This window comes from Struthio camelus, chromosome 16 (genome assembly GCF_040807025.1).
Source record: "Struthio camelus isolate bStrCam1 chromosome 16, bStrCam1.hap1, whole genome shotgun sequence".
Taxonomy (NCBI): Eukaryota; Metazoa; Chordata; class Aves; order Struthioniformes; family Struthionidae; genus Struthio; species Struthio camelus.
The window spans coordinates 20,197,426-20,211,722 of NC_090957.1; the positions used below are offsets into that span (position 1 = coordinate 20,197,426).

A 14,297-nucleotide genomic window follows, 5' to 3' on the forward strand; every position below is an offset into this window, starting at 1 on the left:
CATACTCGTTAGACCTGTTCTCTTGCCCAGAGAAGACAGTAGCTTCCTAATGCTTCAGGGAAATCAACCTGTTCCTTAACAGTACATCACCATGATGACTGTGCACTGCCAAGGGAAATAAAGTCTTCCTGAGCCTTGCGGATAATCAGCTTTGATCCTGAAACATGCGGGCATGATCACCTCGACCCTGCAACTAGGCACTGCTATTATTTGTCCTTTATAAAGCCGACACAGTACCAGACTTAGGGCTCCTCCTGCATCACAGACTCCAAAACACTGACAATTCCGCTCCACCCTCACATGCAATAACAGATCTGTTGACTCATAACCCACATACCTTCCTTCAAATAAAATTCTCAGGATGAAAACTACCCCCACAGGCAGTGGGGTGGGAGATGATGGTATGTTTCTCTCTGTTCCACGGGTGTTTCTTTTGTGTGCACAAAAGCCACTATGAATAGTTAGGCCTCACTACCCTGTCAGTGCGGCTGCATGTCACTGTTTCTGTTCTCCAGACAGGAAGACCAAGGCAAGAAGGTTTTCCAGCGTTTCAGATTGAACCCTGCTCCAGTGAGCAGCTAAGGGCATGACAAACAACTTGCATTCGGGCTGATTGCTGATGCTGGATCGGAGAGGGACGAGTAAAAGGGAGGGTCCGTAGGCAGCTCTTTCTGTGGTCAAGGCATTGAGATACTCTGTCCACCCAGTAATTCCAAAAACCACCACCACTCTGTGGGCATCTGCTTTCCACTGAAGCTTCATGAAACTTTGCGGGATTACACACACAAAAAAAAAAAACACACACTCTTCCAGCTTTACCCCTTGGCACATGGCTTCTGAGGGATGCTTTAAACTGAACAAGCACCTCTGCTTCTGTAAACCCAAGTCCAAAACCAATTAAAAGTGGAGATCCAAGCAAGCTAACCTCTGCTGACTTAAACAGGATGGAGAGTGTTTTATCAAGACCAAACTTGTAATTACTGTGTTCTACATTCCCTGCCTCTGTGGCCCCACTGTAAAATGTGACCATCCATTTCAAAATTATCTCTTTATCGTGAGCCCAAAGCTGATCGTTTAGATTCTGGCCTCGTGTCGGGCGTCAGTTTGAAGAATATCACGGCAATATCTCCTCTAATAAATGGCTTTAACTTTTCACCTAGGAGATATCTGCTTTAACTTATCACAGGGAATCATCTGCTTTCCTTAACGCTTCCACTAAATTAAAATCTGAAGTCACTCGATTTGGAAGCCAGTGTTAGCTGCACTCAGACAGCTGGATGAATTACTTGAGAGATGATGAAAAAATATTATCCAAAAACAGAAAACTTAGTTTATCACAAATCTCATTTTAGCCCCCCAAACTCATTAATAACAGCAGGCATAATAGTCACCCAGTTTGCAGCTTGTATATACACAAGCTGCACAACCCCAAAAGCATGTGTGTGAGGTCAATGGTTTGCTCTATTTCCAATAAAATTATTCTCCAAGATCTGCAGGAATACTGTGTGATTCCTTTAGGGTAAAGGCTTTTGTACATACTCTTTTCTCTAAAACATCACCTCCCAAAAATCTATAAAAATAACTAATTATTGTAAATGTTCTCAAGCACTCAGTATTTACATGCTGTTTTTATATTTTAAATTTAAATCTTTTAGAACTAATTACTTTGTAAGGTCTTAAATTATATTTGGATTGCAGGCCCCAGATCTTCCTTCCTATTCCAATCAGCTTTAGTCTTCTGGACTAACAACATTCACAGGCTACCTGGCTGGTGACAGAAAAGAGAAGATAATATTCCAAGTTTGGAAGCAGATCTAGAGAACCTCAAGACAGGACAGATTCAAGCCTCAGAATGCAATGGTCTTGATTCAAGCCTCAAAATGCTACAGAAAAAGAATGCAAGTATACAGGGTTAGCAAGCAAGGTCTCCTGGAAGGTCAGCCACAAACTTCCCCTTCAAGTTGTGCATTTTGTCTCACGTGCTCTGTTTGATTCTCTTCATTAAAAGAAGCAATTTCCAGAATTTGCAGAATCACTTAGTGATCTAAGTGCTTCCCAGTCTCTTTTTCCAAAATGACCTCAAAAGGAACTGAAATGCATTTGAAAGTCAGAGACATTCAAACTCCCAGTCGACTCTGAAAGTGAGACTTAGGTCCACCCCAACTGCTTCTGAGTATTTCAGATTTTCATTTGACTCCTGCAGGTCACCATCAATTTCATCTTGAAAAGGCTAGTTTGCCAAATGCACCGTCTTCTCTTACACATATTGTACAGACAGGAGCCACAGCTACATTCTTATCCTTCCTTCTTTGTTCTCCTTCACACCTGCCATTCTCCTGAAGCTATGGAGTTATTCACATGCGGAAGTGCGTGTGAACAAGATCTTGCGGGAGAAGTCTGCGCTGTCCTGAACCACTGTCTTCTTCTGAGTGGATCTCAGATCCACTTGAAACCGCCTCATTTGCTAACATAGTTTACTCAGTAGCCTTTCTAATTCATAACTACACCATAGGCATATAACCGTACCAGAGTGCTATCAATGGTAAATATCAAAATTACATCACTGATAAAATATTAACAGATAAGAAAGCCTTGACGGATGAAGTCTTGAAACAAGACACATTACTGCATGTTTTGGCCACTAAAGATCTACGTACTTGGGTTTGGGCGGCCAGCCAGCATCCAGCGGGGATCATAGGGAGTCTTGGTAGGAACAAACTCTATGGTTCTGTCTATTGGATCCTTGACTTTGAGGATAGGAACAGGGCTGTACACGCTCTAAGAGAAAAAGAAAAATATTCAAAGAAGTAATTCTCCTATACGGCTTTGCACCAAACATTAGAAATCTAATGGACTTGGTTGGAGCCATCTTTCCTGCACACTGCGCAACCCTGTGACTAATGGGGTCCCAGTGCCTTTGCAAGAGCTTGGATGAAGTTCCAAGGTGCTCTCTACGCTCTCATCAGCCCTCCTGGGGCGTCATCTGCCATGCATTGTACTTCTTTTGCTCTTGAACTTCAGGCGCTGCTAACATTAACCAGGGTTGCAATTTAATTTTTAAAAGGTGTCCAGGCCACCGGACTCATCCTCTGCACTCTTTCCTGAAGGGAGGCGAGCGTGTGTTCTCGTTGCTGTCTTCCTGGCTGCAGAGGAGCTTACACACATACATCAGCTCCTACAAATTACTGCCTCAGAGGGGAACTTTTAGAATATTTTCAGTAAGAGACAATCCACCGCTTATATAAAATCCTGCTGCCCAGACTAGTGAGGAGAGCATGCCAGTGGGGTGATGTGAAGGTACACAAGGCAGTGCCAGACTCCCCCTCGTCCCAGTTTCTGCAGCACCCTAAGATAAGAGCTACTTTGTGCATTTCAAGAACATAATGCCTAACAGCCGTAATCATGATCCTAAACCATTTTGCTCTGTACAGCACAGAAAAATGCCATAGATGCACAGGGATGGATACATCCCCCCAAAACGCGACTGTGAACAAAGTAACTAATATAGCTAATGGCACCTTGCACTGCTGCAGGGCCAGGCATTACCTTTGGCATGTAGGAGAGCCACTGCAGAATAGTGTAGACTCCTTCAAAATCATCACACACAGTGCCGTGCGTCACGCCGTTGTTGTGCATTATTTGGATCCCGCCCAGCTGGTTGTTGGAGGTATAAACTTCTCGTCCAAGCACCTTTCAAAAGAAAAACAGGAAAACTGTCAGAGGGTGGGATGCAGCAAGGAGCTGCTTGCTAAGGAGGCATGTACAAGCCCATTCCTGCAGCAAGAGGGTACACTGAAGGACGGAGCAGCCTCTCACGATAGACCTCTCCAAGCCCTGCCTGGGGGTAAGAACTTAGGGTGTGCTTAGTGATTCTCACGGGAAATGCTACAAGTGGGGAAACTGGGGCAGAGGACAGTTACATGACTTGCCCTTCATTAAACTGTGGTGGAGCTGCATGTGATCATGTCTCCAGAGTTCTGACCCGAGCTCAGTTCACTAATTCAAAATTGCAAGACGATGGGTAATATGGATCCCTTTAAGCCCTTAATGGGGGTGGGAAACCCCAAGGCACTGTAGAAAGGCCAGTATAGCAAGAACAAAGCCCCACGAGCTCCTTAGAGGGACTAGAAAGAATAAGACCCTGACTGCTGGACTTTCAATTCTCTTGCATGGCTCCATCTCTAATCTCAGCCCAGGCACCGCAGCTCTTTTCTCATTCTCCTGCTGTCTCTTTCCATTTGCCCTCTCGCTGACTGATACACTGATCTCTCGGTCACTCGGCTTTCTGCTCCACTGAGTCCATATTACTAATAACACCTCTGCCACGGCCAGTTTACCTCATGAAGGCAGGAGCACATCATTACAAAATAAACTCATAACTTTGACATTCTAGCAAATACATGCCGTTTGTTATTTTTATGGGTTGAGTCTTTCTAACAGACAGAGGGCATTACATACCTGCTTCATGTAGATCTTAAAAAAAAAACCTCAGACGCACACAAACAACCTGCCCTCCCCCACCAAACAGCCACAGTGGCTAGTTTTCGGAAAAAGGCCTATCTAAAGACAGGAGCAGCTTGGAGCCCAAGACAACTCGATTCTTACAGAAGGTGTTGCGCTCGGATCTGCTTTATTGGCACGAATGCAAAATACCCGCGTCCTACAGCGTGTGCCTGGGATGCAACTCATCTCACTCACAGCACAGCCAAACTCCACATTTCTCAGGATTTGGCCTTTTTTGCTGACAGTTAGAAGGTACCAAAATGATATGAAAACAGAAAATTTTGATCTGGTTATACAACTGAGCTGGACCAATCAGCTTTCTTCCTGTACCATGTCAGTTCCTCCTAGCTGGGGCCAGGGAGCCTCTGGGCTCGTACAAAGCATTGCCCAATTGGTAAGGTACAACATATAATTTGCTAACTCCAAATTTATTTCCCTTTGGAGGAAAAAAGGCCCAGTAACCTGACACTTTACAAAACTCAGGATTGTACAAGCACCAGATTATCCTCCCACAGCTGCCTGTGAGACACATGTCAGTCGAGGCTACCTACAGAAGAAACCGAGGCACAGGAGGTAAGCAACTAGCTCAATAATTCAGACATCACTATAAGCACTGTGGTTTTGTGGAGAGAAGTTGGGTCTCCCTTCTGAGCTCAAACACCTTCACCTTCCTCTGTAAGAAAATCTGTGCCATGAAAAGGCCTGGTAGAGAGGACAGCAGTACAGATTTAGGTTCAAAGAAGAGGGAAAGCATAGGCCTCCAGATGCCAGACACAAGCCTAGCTAAATGCTTTCCACAGAGGAAAATAAAAATAAAGAGGATTTAAACTCCCCATCTACAAACTAATGCAAACGTATGTACATGCAAAATGGGCCTCTGCTGCTGCTTATCTAGAGACACTGCAGACAGCTCAGGTTTACCACTGCTGACAGGCAATGAAAACAGTCTAATATACCGCCTGCTCTTGCCCTTAAATCCCTTTTTGGAGATCAAGATAAATATGCAGTTCCTTTTCCCGAGTGCTCCAGACATTTCAGTGAAGTGGCAGAGCACTGTGAGGGTCTGTGCAATGAAATCCCTCCGTAACACCGAGCGAGCGTAGTGTTTACCTGTCAGCGTTTGTCAGGGGAGGCACTGCAGTCCCAAGCTGCATTTAAAAGTTGTCTTGATGAGAGCTCGCTCCCTTCATTTGTATGACATGTATGTCCACACGTGTGCACTCAAGGCTCTGTGCTGAGCGCAGCAGGAGGGAGAGGTGATACACGCGCTAGCGCAGCCACATGCCCAGCAAGCTACTCCCTGACGTTCCCTAGGGCACGATGGATATAGCCGAGGGGTTAAAGAGCCTGTCTCCCCGGGCTAATGCTAGGCTGGGTGCTAGTCCCCTAACCCATTTCTGCAGGTGTGCTCTTGGGAATGATCAGAGATCCTGCCAACTTGCTTCATGCATACAGCTGCAGACTGGATTGGGTGCCAGAGGTTAAAAGGCACTGAAGGGCTAGCCAGCTTACAGACGATGATCATTTGGCTTGAGAAAAAATGAATGCAACAGCTCATCCATTCAGCTCTGCTAACCACCTCATCTCTGACCTGAGAGGACTACATTTTTAAAGGCTGACAAGTAATTCAATCTCCAATTAACAATTTTAAATGGTGCAATGCATATTGGTGTATAAATGTTTCTGCAAGAAAATATCTAAGGGTGAAAGAGAATACAGCTGCTAGAGAAGTCCAGAACCGATGTTTCTGCAATTAAAGGATTCAGATGATCTTCAGAAAGACACACAATCAGCAGAGGCAGGAGCAGGATTTAGAAATGTGGCCAAATCAGTTAGACAGATAATGCTACAAACAAATCATAGGAAAAAAAGACTGCATGGGACTCTAAGTTCTGTATCTGACATGACTAGGATCTGTGAAAAGGGTAAACTTCAAACTCTGAGAGTTTGGGTCAGCGAAGGTACACTGAGACACACAGAGCAGGAGGTTAAGAAGCGAAAGTAGCATTAGCCCAAGCCTTACAGAAGGCATCTGTGTAATGACTGAACACGTGCATGGAAGGGTTAAGTTTGCAGAGCAGGTCCTTCCTAGGAGAAAGGTTACTAGCACTCAAGGGAACAGTCAAAGATGCAGCTACCAGAGCCAGCTGCCACAGAACAGAGATCAAGAAAGGTCCAGCAAGAGGGATGGAAAGAATAGGTTCCAGATTTTTAAAGCTCAAATATATAATACATATATAACTGAATACTGGTAATATTTGACCTCTGATATTGTGCTTAATTTGGTGGCAAAGACAGACAAAAAAGAGCAGCCATGATCAGCAAAGTACCAGACATTAAGCTTCTAGCACCATAAAATTTGCTTTAAATTAAAATCCCCCCCCCTTCTTAATTGGGTCATAAGATTAAATAAGAGTGAAAGCCACACAAAATCCAGAAACCATGTTTGACATGCTAACAGTAAAAGGAAGCTATTGTGGGCCACGAGCCCCACACTGAGATCGCAGACTTGCCCTTTCTGAGGTTTCTAGCGAGGACCCCCCTACTTCTGTTACTACTGTTTTCCTGTACGTTATCCCAGTGCCTTCGCATTTTGGATATAATTTCCTGTTTCGGATATAGCAACTGCAGGTCTGATATTGCCGAGTCAGGCGCAGCAACTGCCGCCTCCTTCAGCTGGAAGCTATTAGCAAACAGGTCTGGTTTCCTCTACGCCAGCAGCCTTTCCCCTGAGTCCCCTCAAGCACGAACGTCAACCATAGCCAAAAAAGCGGGACGGCCACCAGCTACCCCTTTCACTTTTGCTGCCAAATAGCCCCTGGGTCACCACAGACCCAGCTCAGTGTCAGATGAGCCTCGCAGTTTCCCCTTCTTTTGCGCCCACAGACAAACCTTTCAAGTGTGCAGCAAGGAGCACATCTAACAGGATCCACAGGACAAAACTAATCCTCTGCGCTTCCATCCCATCAGCGTGAGGAGGACACTCGGTGAAGTGGTCAAAAAGAAATACAAGATGTGGAGCTGCATGTGCTACAGCTCAGCTCACGCTTACACAAACACATGCTACTTTCCAGGTAACGCAGCCCCTGCTATTACATGCTTACCTAACACGCCGGCAGTATTTTCATTTGTTCTACACTTCTCTCACCACCGTAATGGGACACCACGTTTCTCTTTCCTTTACTGGATCTTTGGGAAAAGTACAAAGGAGAGGCAGGATTCTAACTGCCTTTCCAGCCATTAAAAGACTGTCCTCAACAGGTTGATAGCCTTGTCACATGCATTTTAATCATCTTCCAGCACTCTAAATGGTGACGACCAGCTGCTTTCTCTCTGTCCCTTTCAAAAACTGAGCTGCTAGTTAGTCGAGATGTTCACTGCAAAGCTAGTATAACTGCAAACTTGGGTGGCTCTTACGTCTCATCAAAGATGAAAGAGGTGAAAAAATGACAGCAGAGGCCTTGAATGGGAATCATTATGTAACATAAGTGCTGCTATTATTCAGAGCATATCATGTGTTTATATCAAATGTAAGTGCCAGATTTTTATCCAAATAATTTCAATAATTGCAATTCCCATCCCACATTTTATATCGTCTGCCAGAGACCTGAAGCAGAAAAGCCACATGCACTACTATAAATAGCCTAGTTTTCATAAACAGGCAGAAATGATAAAAATGAATATCTCTTCAGAAAAAACAATGCAGGAACTTAAAACCTGATTGCTATTATGCTCAGTCAAGCCTCAGCAGATCTTACAGCGTTCATTTCTATCATTCAGCTCTTCCCCGGCACATATCAGGTCATTAGAGGGCAAAACAGTGGCAACACTGAGCAAGAGAACCAAGCCGAGTTCGGACGCCTGCAAGAGCCGTGCTTCTCCCTTCCTCGAGGCGTTAGCCTGTTCACACAGCGGCCCGAGCGCAGACACCTCCTCTCCGCCTGGAAACGGACTGTGGTTCTTGCATTTCTAATCTATGAATGTGTGCAGTTCCTGCACTTTTAATTTACGAGCGTTCGGTGGGGGACCCTTCTGACTTGGGAACATATTGGCTCGGTCTAATGCTTGGAGATTATTAAAGTCAGAGCTATACTCCACTATCAAGTCTACAGATCTTTTATTTAGAAGATATGGTGCTCTAAATGCACAAAGAGCTCCCTGTCACCTTCACATTAAAGCCCCTAGTGCCTGGTAAATGGAATTATATAGCTGTCATCTCCTTTCCCCAAAGTTTTAAGAGTACAATGGGCTCATTTTTTCACACTCCATCCCAGCTTCAGAACTAAGAGACCTACTTTGTATTGATTTAAAGTCTCAGAAATAAATAAACCTGCTTCACCAATGTGATTCACAAGAAATTCATGATACACTATTGCATGATATATTTCAAGCTGTGGCTCCAGCTCTTTTTTCCTCTGGTGAGTGATGGGGGAGGTGGGAGGTAGGGGGAGCTGGGGGGGAAGCTGACAGCCTGATGGTTATTGGAGATGGCTACTGACTGCAAATCCAGAAGCAGGTCTTGCTGGTAGAGCCTTTTTCTTCTTTTAATTTGGTGAGATCAGAGGGGGAAGGGGAAAGAGCAATTGCACTTCGCCTTGGAGGCAGCAGGGGAAGACACATCCAGATGGACGCTGCAACTGCAGTCCACCCTTCTGCAGCACCTCCTACCTGAAGATCCCAAAGCACCTTACCAATGCAAACAGACTGCGGCTCCACGGCCGATTAGATATGGAAGAGGCATCCTCTCCGTTTGCAGATGGCTATATCAAATGTTATTGGGAGGAAACAGTTTTTCCATCCTGCAAGAATTTATGGGGATTTTGAAAAGAAAATTCTGCATTGCAACAGAAAATCAGATTTTGCAATCTGAAGATCTGAACAAATATTAGACAGGGTCAAAATGTTTGCTTCCAACCTCTGAAATATTTATTATAGATCTTACAAGTAAAAATTAATTTAGAAGGAAAAGTCAGGTGGAAGAGAAAAAAAAAAAAAGCTTTTCATTTGACCAAAGAAAATTCCAAATAAGAAATTCATCAAAACTGGTACTTTTTCTTGAAGAGTTTCAGTTTCAATGAACTGGCATTTTCAAATGAAAAATGTCTTGTCAAAAAATTCCTGCCTAGCTCTCCTTTCACGGTGCAGGGAGGCAGTGTGTTTTGCTCAAGGTCACTCCATCAGTCACTGGTAAATCAAAAGGATTCAACATACTTTGCAAACTAAAATTACAGGCCCCTATTCTATATGGTCCAAACACTCATAAATCCCATCTGTCTCAGACAGGGGTTCCCTAATCTAGACACTAGCCCTATAAACTATGTTAATTATTTGTCTCCATGATACTTAGGGTTCTTGTTTCGGTTGTTCTTTTAGTCTCCTCAACCCCAACAGATCCCTCCTATTCGGAGATCATCCAAGGCTCCAACACAGGTATCTCTTTTGCCAGGACAGTAACTTGTTCACTTTGCAGTGTGGGTTAAGGCTTAATCATGAGATATTTTGATAATCTTCCAAGGTCGTTCCTGTGGTTCCCACTTAGAGTATCCTGAATGACCGAACATCTCTCTGCAATTCGCTGGAGAAAAGAGCCCTAGGGAGGCCATCCCAGATACAAGATGTAGCACTAGAAATATCTCCTAGGGACACCCCACGACAGGGGAGGTGAGAACCAGTTATCCCAGGACGTCTCTGAAAAGTGCCCTTCCCTGTTCAGGCTGGACCTGGCCCTGGAGCTCAGGCGCACTGCCAGGTACCAGAGTCAACGGTACAATGATATTCACACCCTAAAAGATCACCAGGAACTGAGAGACAATTCCTGTTATATGAAATATAGATAGGTTTAAAATACACAGGAGTTTCCCTGGAAGGTACGGGGAGAAATTTAGATAGAATATGGACCAATATGCTAAACTCCCGTTTAGCGGGAATAAATATCCACACACACACACCATAGCAAAGGCACCTTCCACATAGATAAACTGATCAAGATCCATATTAAAGATGATAGAAAGAGGGATTAAAAAAAAAAAAAAGTCAACAGAAATCTATTAGACTTTCTTCCCTAAGCAAACATAAAGGGACTGATAATGTGATGTCTGGAACATAAATCGTCTCTAATGGGAACAATACACAAATATCACCATTTAAAGAAAGGCAATTAAAAATAAAATGTAGAAATGGAGACTGGTGTTTATTTCTGCTTGTCTGAAGTCCAGATACCCACTCTGCCTCCATCAAAGTCCCTGCACGGAGGAAAGACCTTTGTGCCACCAAGACAGCCATCAACTGGCCACCACCAGCAGCTCCTGCCTCGCACTGGCATGACTTTAAAAGAAATTAAATCTGTTCTCCTCCTGTTGCCCAGTGTTGCTTAACTGAGATCGGCTCTTCTAAGAGCTCTACTCTGATCTCGGTTCCCAAGCCAAATTGGCTTTGTTGGCATTAGAGTGAAGGTGATCTCCGACAGGAAGGTCCCTCCAGCAGCAGCCTGAAATCCCGCACCCAAGGGAGCTGAAGGAAGTGACCTCCACTTCTGACACCGCTCCTGCTCCCACTGTGTCCTCTGCTGCAACCACCCAAGCGAAGCACAGCAGCCCTTCCTGCTTCCCCCCACCCTGGAGCCAAAAGCAGGGTAACCTTGGTGAGATCCACAAGAGGTACCAACTAACATGTAATGCTCTTGAAGTGTCAGTTCCTGTTTGGCATTTCTTAGGCCCTCTTTGATTAGCATTCTCAAACACATTGCACCCATACGTATCTTCATAATAGTCTTGCTGTGCCACTACAGAAAGATTCATATCAGGCATTAATAATTATAATGCTTCTTTGAATGACAGGGATGGCACTTGCTGTTCTAACTCACATGATTGCTCTCACATGATTGCTTTGATCTAATCCCAAGACCGGAGTCATCTTGAGCAGATACTAAGCTATCTCTGCCTTGAATCTCAAAAGAAGACTTTTCCCACATTCTGTATTTTATAGTAAAACCCCAAACAGCATCAATCTTACAGGGCTCTTTATTTTTCCAGATTGTGAAATTGGAGGGTAAATATTACTGCTTGCAATGCTAAAGACTGATCACTCATACACGACAGACTGACAGGCTGCGTAAGCTTCCTATTCCTCACCCCACAGCTCTGCCAACAAACCTCAGACCTGGCACAGTAGCCTTGCGCATGGGCACAGCACCACAAAAACTGCTCTGTCTGCTCCCGAGTCCTGACTATGGCCTCACGCTGTTATTCGAGTCCCAGGACCCAACAAGTTCTGCAAGCAGCAGTTTGGTTGTAGGGTCCTCCAGAGCAGAGACAAACAACACCGCAACAAGCAGGCAGGGTATGTCCGCATGGCAGTCAGAAGAAACCGAAGAGGAAGGTAGACAACAAGCATCACAGTGCCACTTTGGCTGAAGTGCCCGAGCACACTGGTTTCATGCTAGCTCACGCATAGGCCGCTCCTCTGACTCCAGTGGGGACGCTCCCACGAAATCTGACCCTAGATTTACACAAATGGATCCACAAATTTCCTCAAAAGCAGCCACGCGGATCTGAGTTCTAGCTGTGACACCCAGTACAATTCAGAACTGAATTTAACATCCAAGGATATTCTCTTCTGGCCCTGTGCAAAGGAGTTGTTAGGGTGTTGGGTTTTAAATGCAGATTGTCAACATGATCCTTGCAGCAATTATGGTCGGTTGTATCAACAAGTCCTCAGGGACTCGCTCATAGCCACACGACTGACACATGCACTACGCTATCTCGACACAGTGTGGCACCTATCATGTTAACGTCTTTACCACGCACAAGCAGTGTCTGCACTAATGAAAGATGCATTCAAGAAAGGTCATTGGACATTTGCCGGTACTAGCTTTTATAAGGTTTTTCTCAGACATTTACATATTGCACTAGCAAACCATCAAGCTTCCACTAATCAGTCAGTCTCGCAAACCATCCCTTTTACAGCTGTTCTTCAAAAACATCTCCCACCTCACAAAAACAATTCACATTGCCAGAAACACATTGCCTTACTAATTTGGTAAATTGGTTCCTGAGCTCTCCAAGGTCTAAACTAGATTATGCAAACTTTATAGAAACAGATACATTGTTTAGATTAAGATCATTCTGAGAGTGAGTATTTCCCCAGACAAGTAAGACACCCTGAAGATGGAGTTACCTGCAGTGCCAGTAGCACCACAGCAGGCAGGTATCATCCCACTTATCTCTTAGAGTGTTTGCATCTACAGCACTTCCCACCTGATGAGCTCAAAACACACTGCTGATACAAATGAGCTAGGCTTTGAAGACCATAGGGTCAGCAGGTAACTCCCAAACCCATTTTGACCAAAAATGACATACTACAACCAGGCAGTCAGTTGGCTGCAGACTGGGAAATGAAGTCCACAGTTCTGTTTTTTAACTACGCTTTGAACATTTCATATTTTAGGGGGTTTTGACTGTTAGTCTTTACTGCCTCTTTCTCCACATGAACATACGTTCTTGGCAGGTGACATCTGTCAGGCTCGTGCTTGGCACACTCTTTTCCAGTAGTTGCGTTCTGAATAAAATACTTTCCTTTTAAAAAGAATATGGGGGACAGATGCTTGGATGTTCCTGACATACCGGACTCTTTAGATTCTTCTGTCGAAATACAGGGCAGATTTCAGCTGGTAAGGGAAAATCTCCAAAATTAACAGCCATTTAAGGCTTCTGATAGACAAGCAACCAAGCCTGAAACCATTTATCAGAAGATGCTTCCCCACCAACACGCTCACCCAACACATGCAAAGAGCAACCTGACATAATTTAAGAGACAGTGCAAGCTGTACTGTGGCTCTTGCAAAATGCATATTTGCTACCCTGTCTCCAGGAAGAACCCTCTGGTCAGGCAGATAACTGACCACATATGCACGCACTCCCTAAAGCAGCTAACTCAGTGCTGCTCATGGACCTGTAGGTAACATTAGATAGATTTACGTCGGGTTATCCAGAGATGAAAGACCATTTTATTAATCTAGTACCCAATGAAGCTGCATACACAGGAACATATATTTGTATCCTGCTAGAAGCTGAAAATAGGTGCTTTTTTATTTCCTCTATACCTATTTCATAATTTGGAGACTAACCTAAACTTCATTTAATAGCATATAAATAAAACTGCAGAACAAGAGGCCATTCTTTGCAGGTCCCTCTTATCTCTTGTCCATGATCACAGTCTACTCCAAGTTCAGTAACTCCTCTTTATTTTCCTACAGACCCAGTCGACATCTCAGGACTGGCCCAGCAGCCAGTGAGGCTGTGCTGGCTCCCTCACCTGCGGGTGTCCATAGCGCCTGGCCCAATTCACAGGTGCATCTCCCACCCCTTTGCTACGGGAACTCATCGCTCTCAACAGGAGCTCATGCTGGAGCTGCAACGTGCAGTGCTTTCGCAAAACACAAAAGTGGAATTTCTAAAGCCCTCCAGAGGCGGAGGCCCTGCAGATACTCTGACCGTGCTTCCCAGGAGCTAAGGCCCCCTCCTGAAGAGGGAAAGTCACCAAAATAAAAGGGATAAACTTTTTCTCAGAAGGGAAATTCTGTGATTTTCTTCAGGCACCCTAGCTTATCTGCACAGACATACTATGAAGCAAACAACACAGTAAGGGAAGAACTTCAAAAACATACACAAGACCTTTGAGGACTGCAGACACAATAGGCGCTTCTTGCCCTGAAGCAGAGCGAGTAACCTTCCAGCTGAGTGAGCTGCAGAGCCTCCAGAGGAGACCCAGGAGGTGCTGCCATCCGTACCGTGTCC

General features: G+C 44.6%; 1 protein-coding gene across 9 annotated transcripts in view; it reads right to left on the reverse strand.

Moving 5' to 3' along the window:
- The window catches only part of ACACA (acetyl-CoA carboxylase alpha), a 154,236-nt gene that overhangs the window by 32,862 nt on the left and 107,077 nt on the right, over positions 1-14,297 (reverse strand). For all 9 annotated transcript variants that reach the window (XM_068910467.1, XM_068910466.1, XM_068910464.1 and 6 more), the window contains 2 exons: positions 3,547-3,690; positions 2,658-2,778 (listed from right to left, as the gene is read on the reverse strand). In XM_068910467.1, the coding sequence (XP_068766568.1) occupies positions 2,658-2,778; positions 3,547-3,690 (265 nt within the window). The remainder of the gene's footprint in view (positions 1-2,657; positions 2,779-3,546; positions 3,691-14,297) is intronic.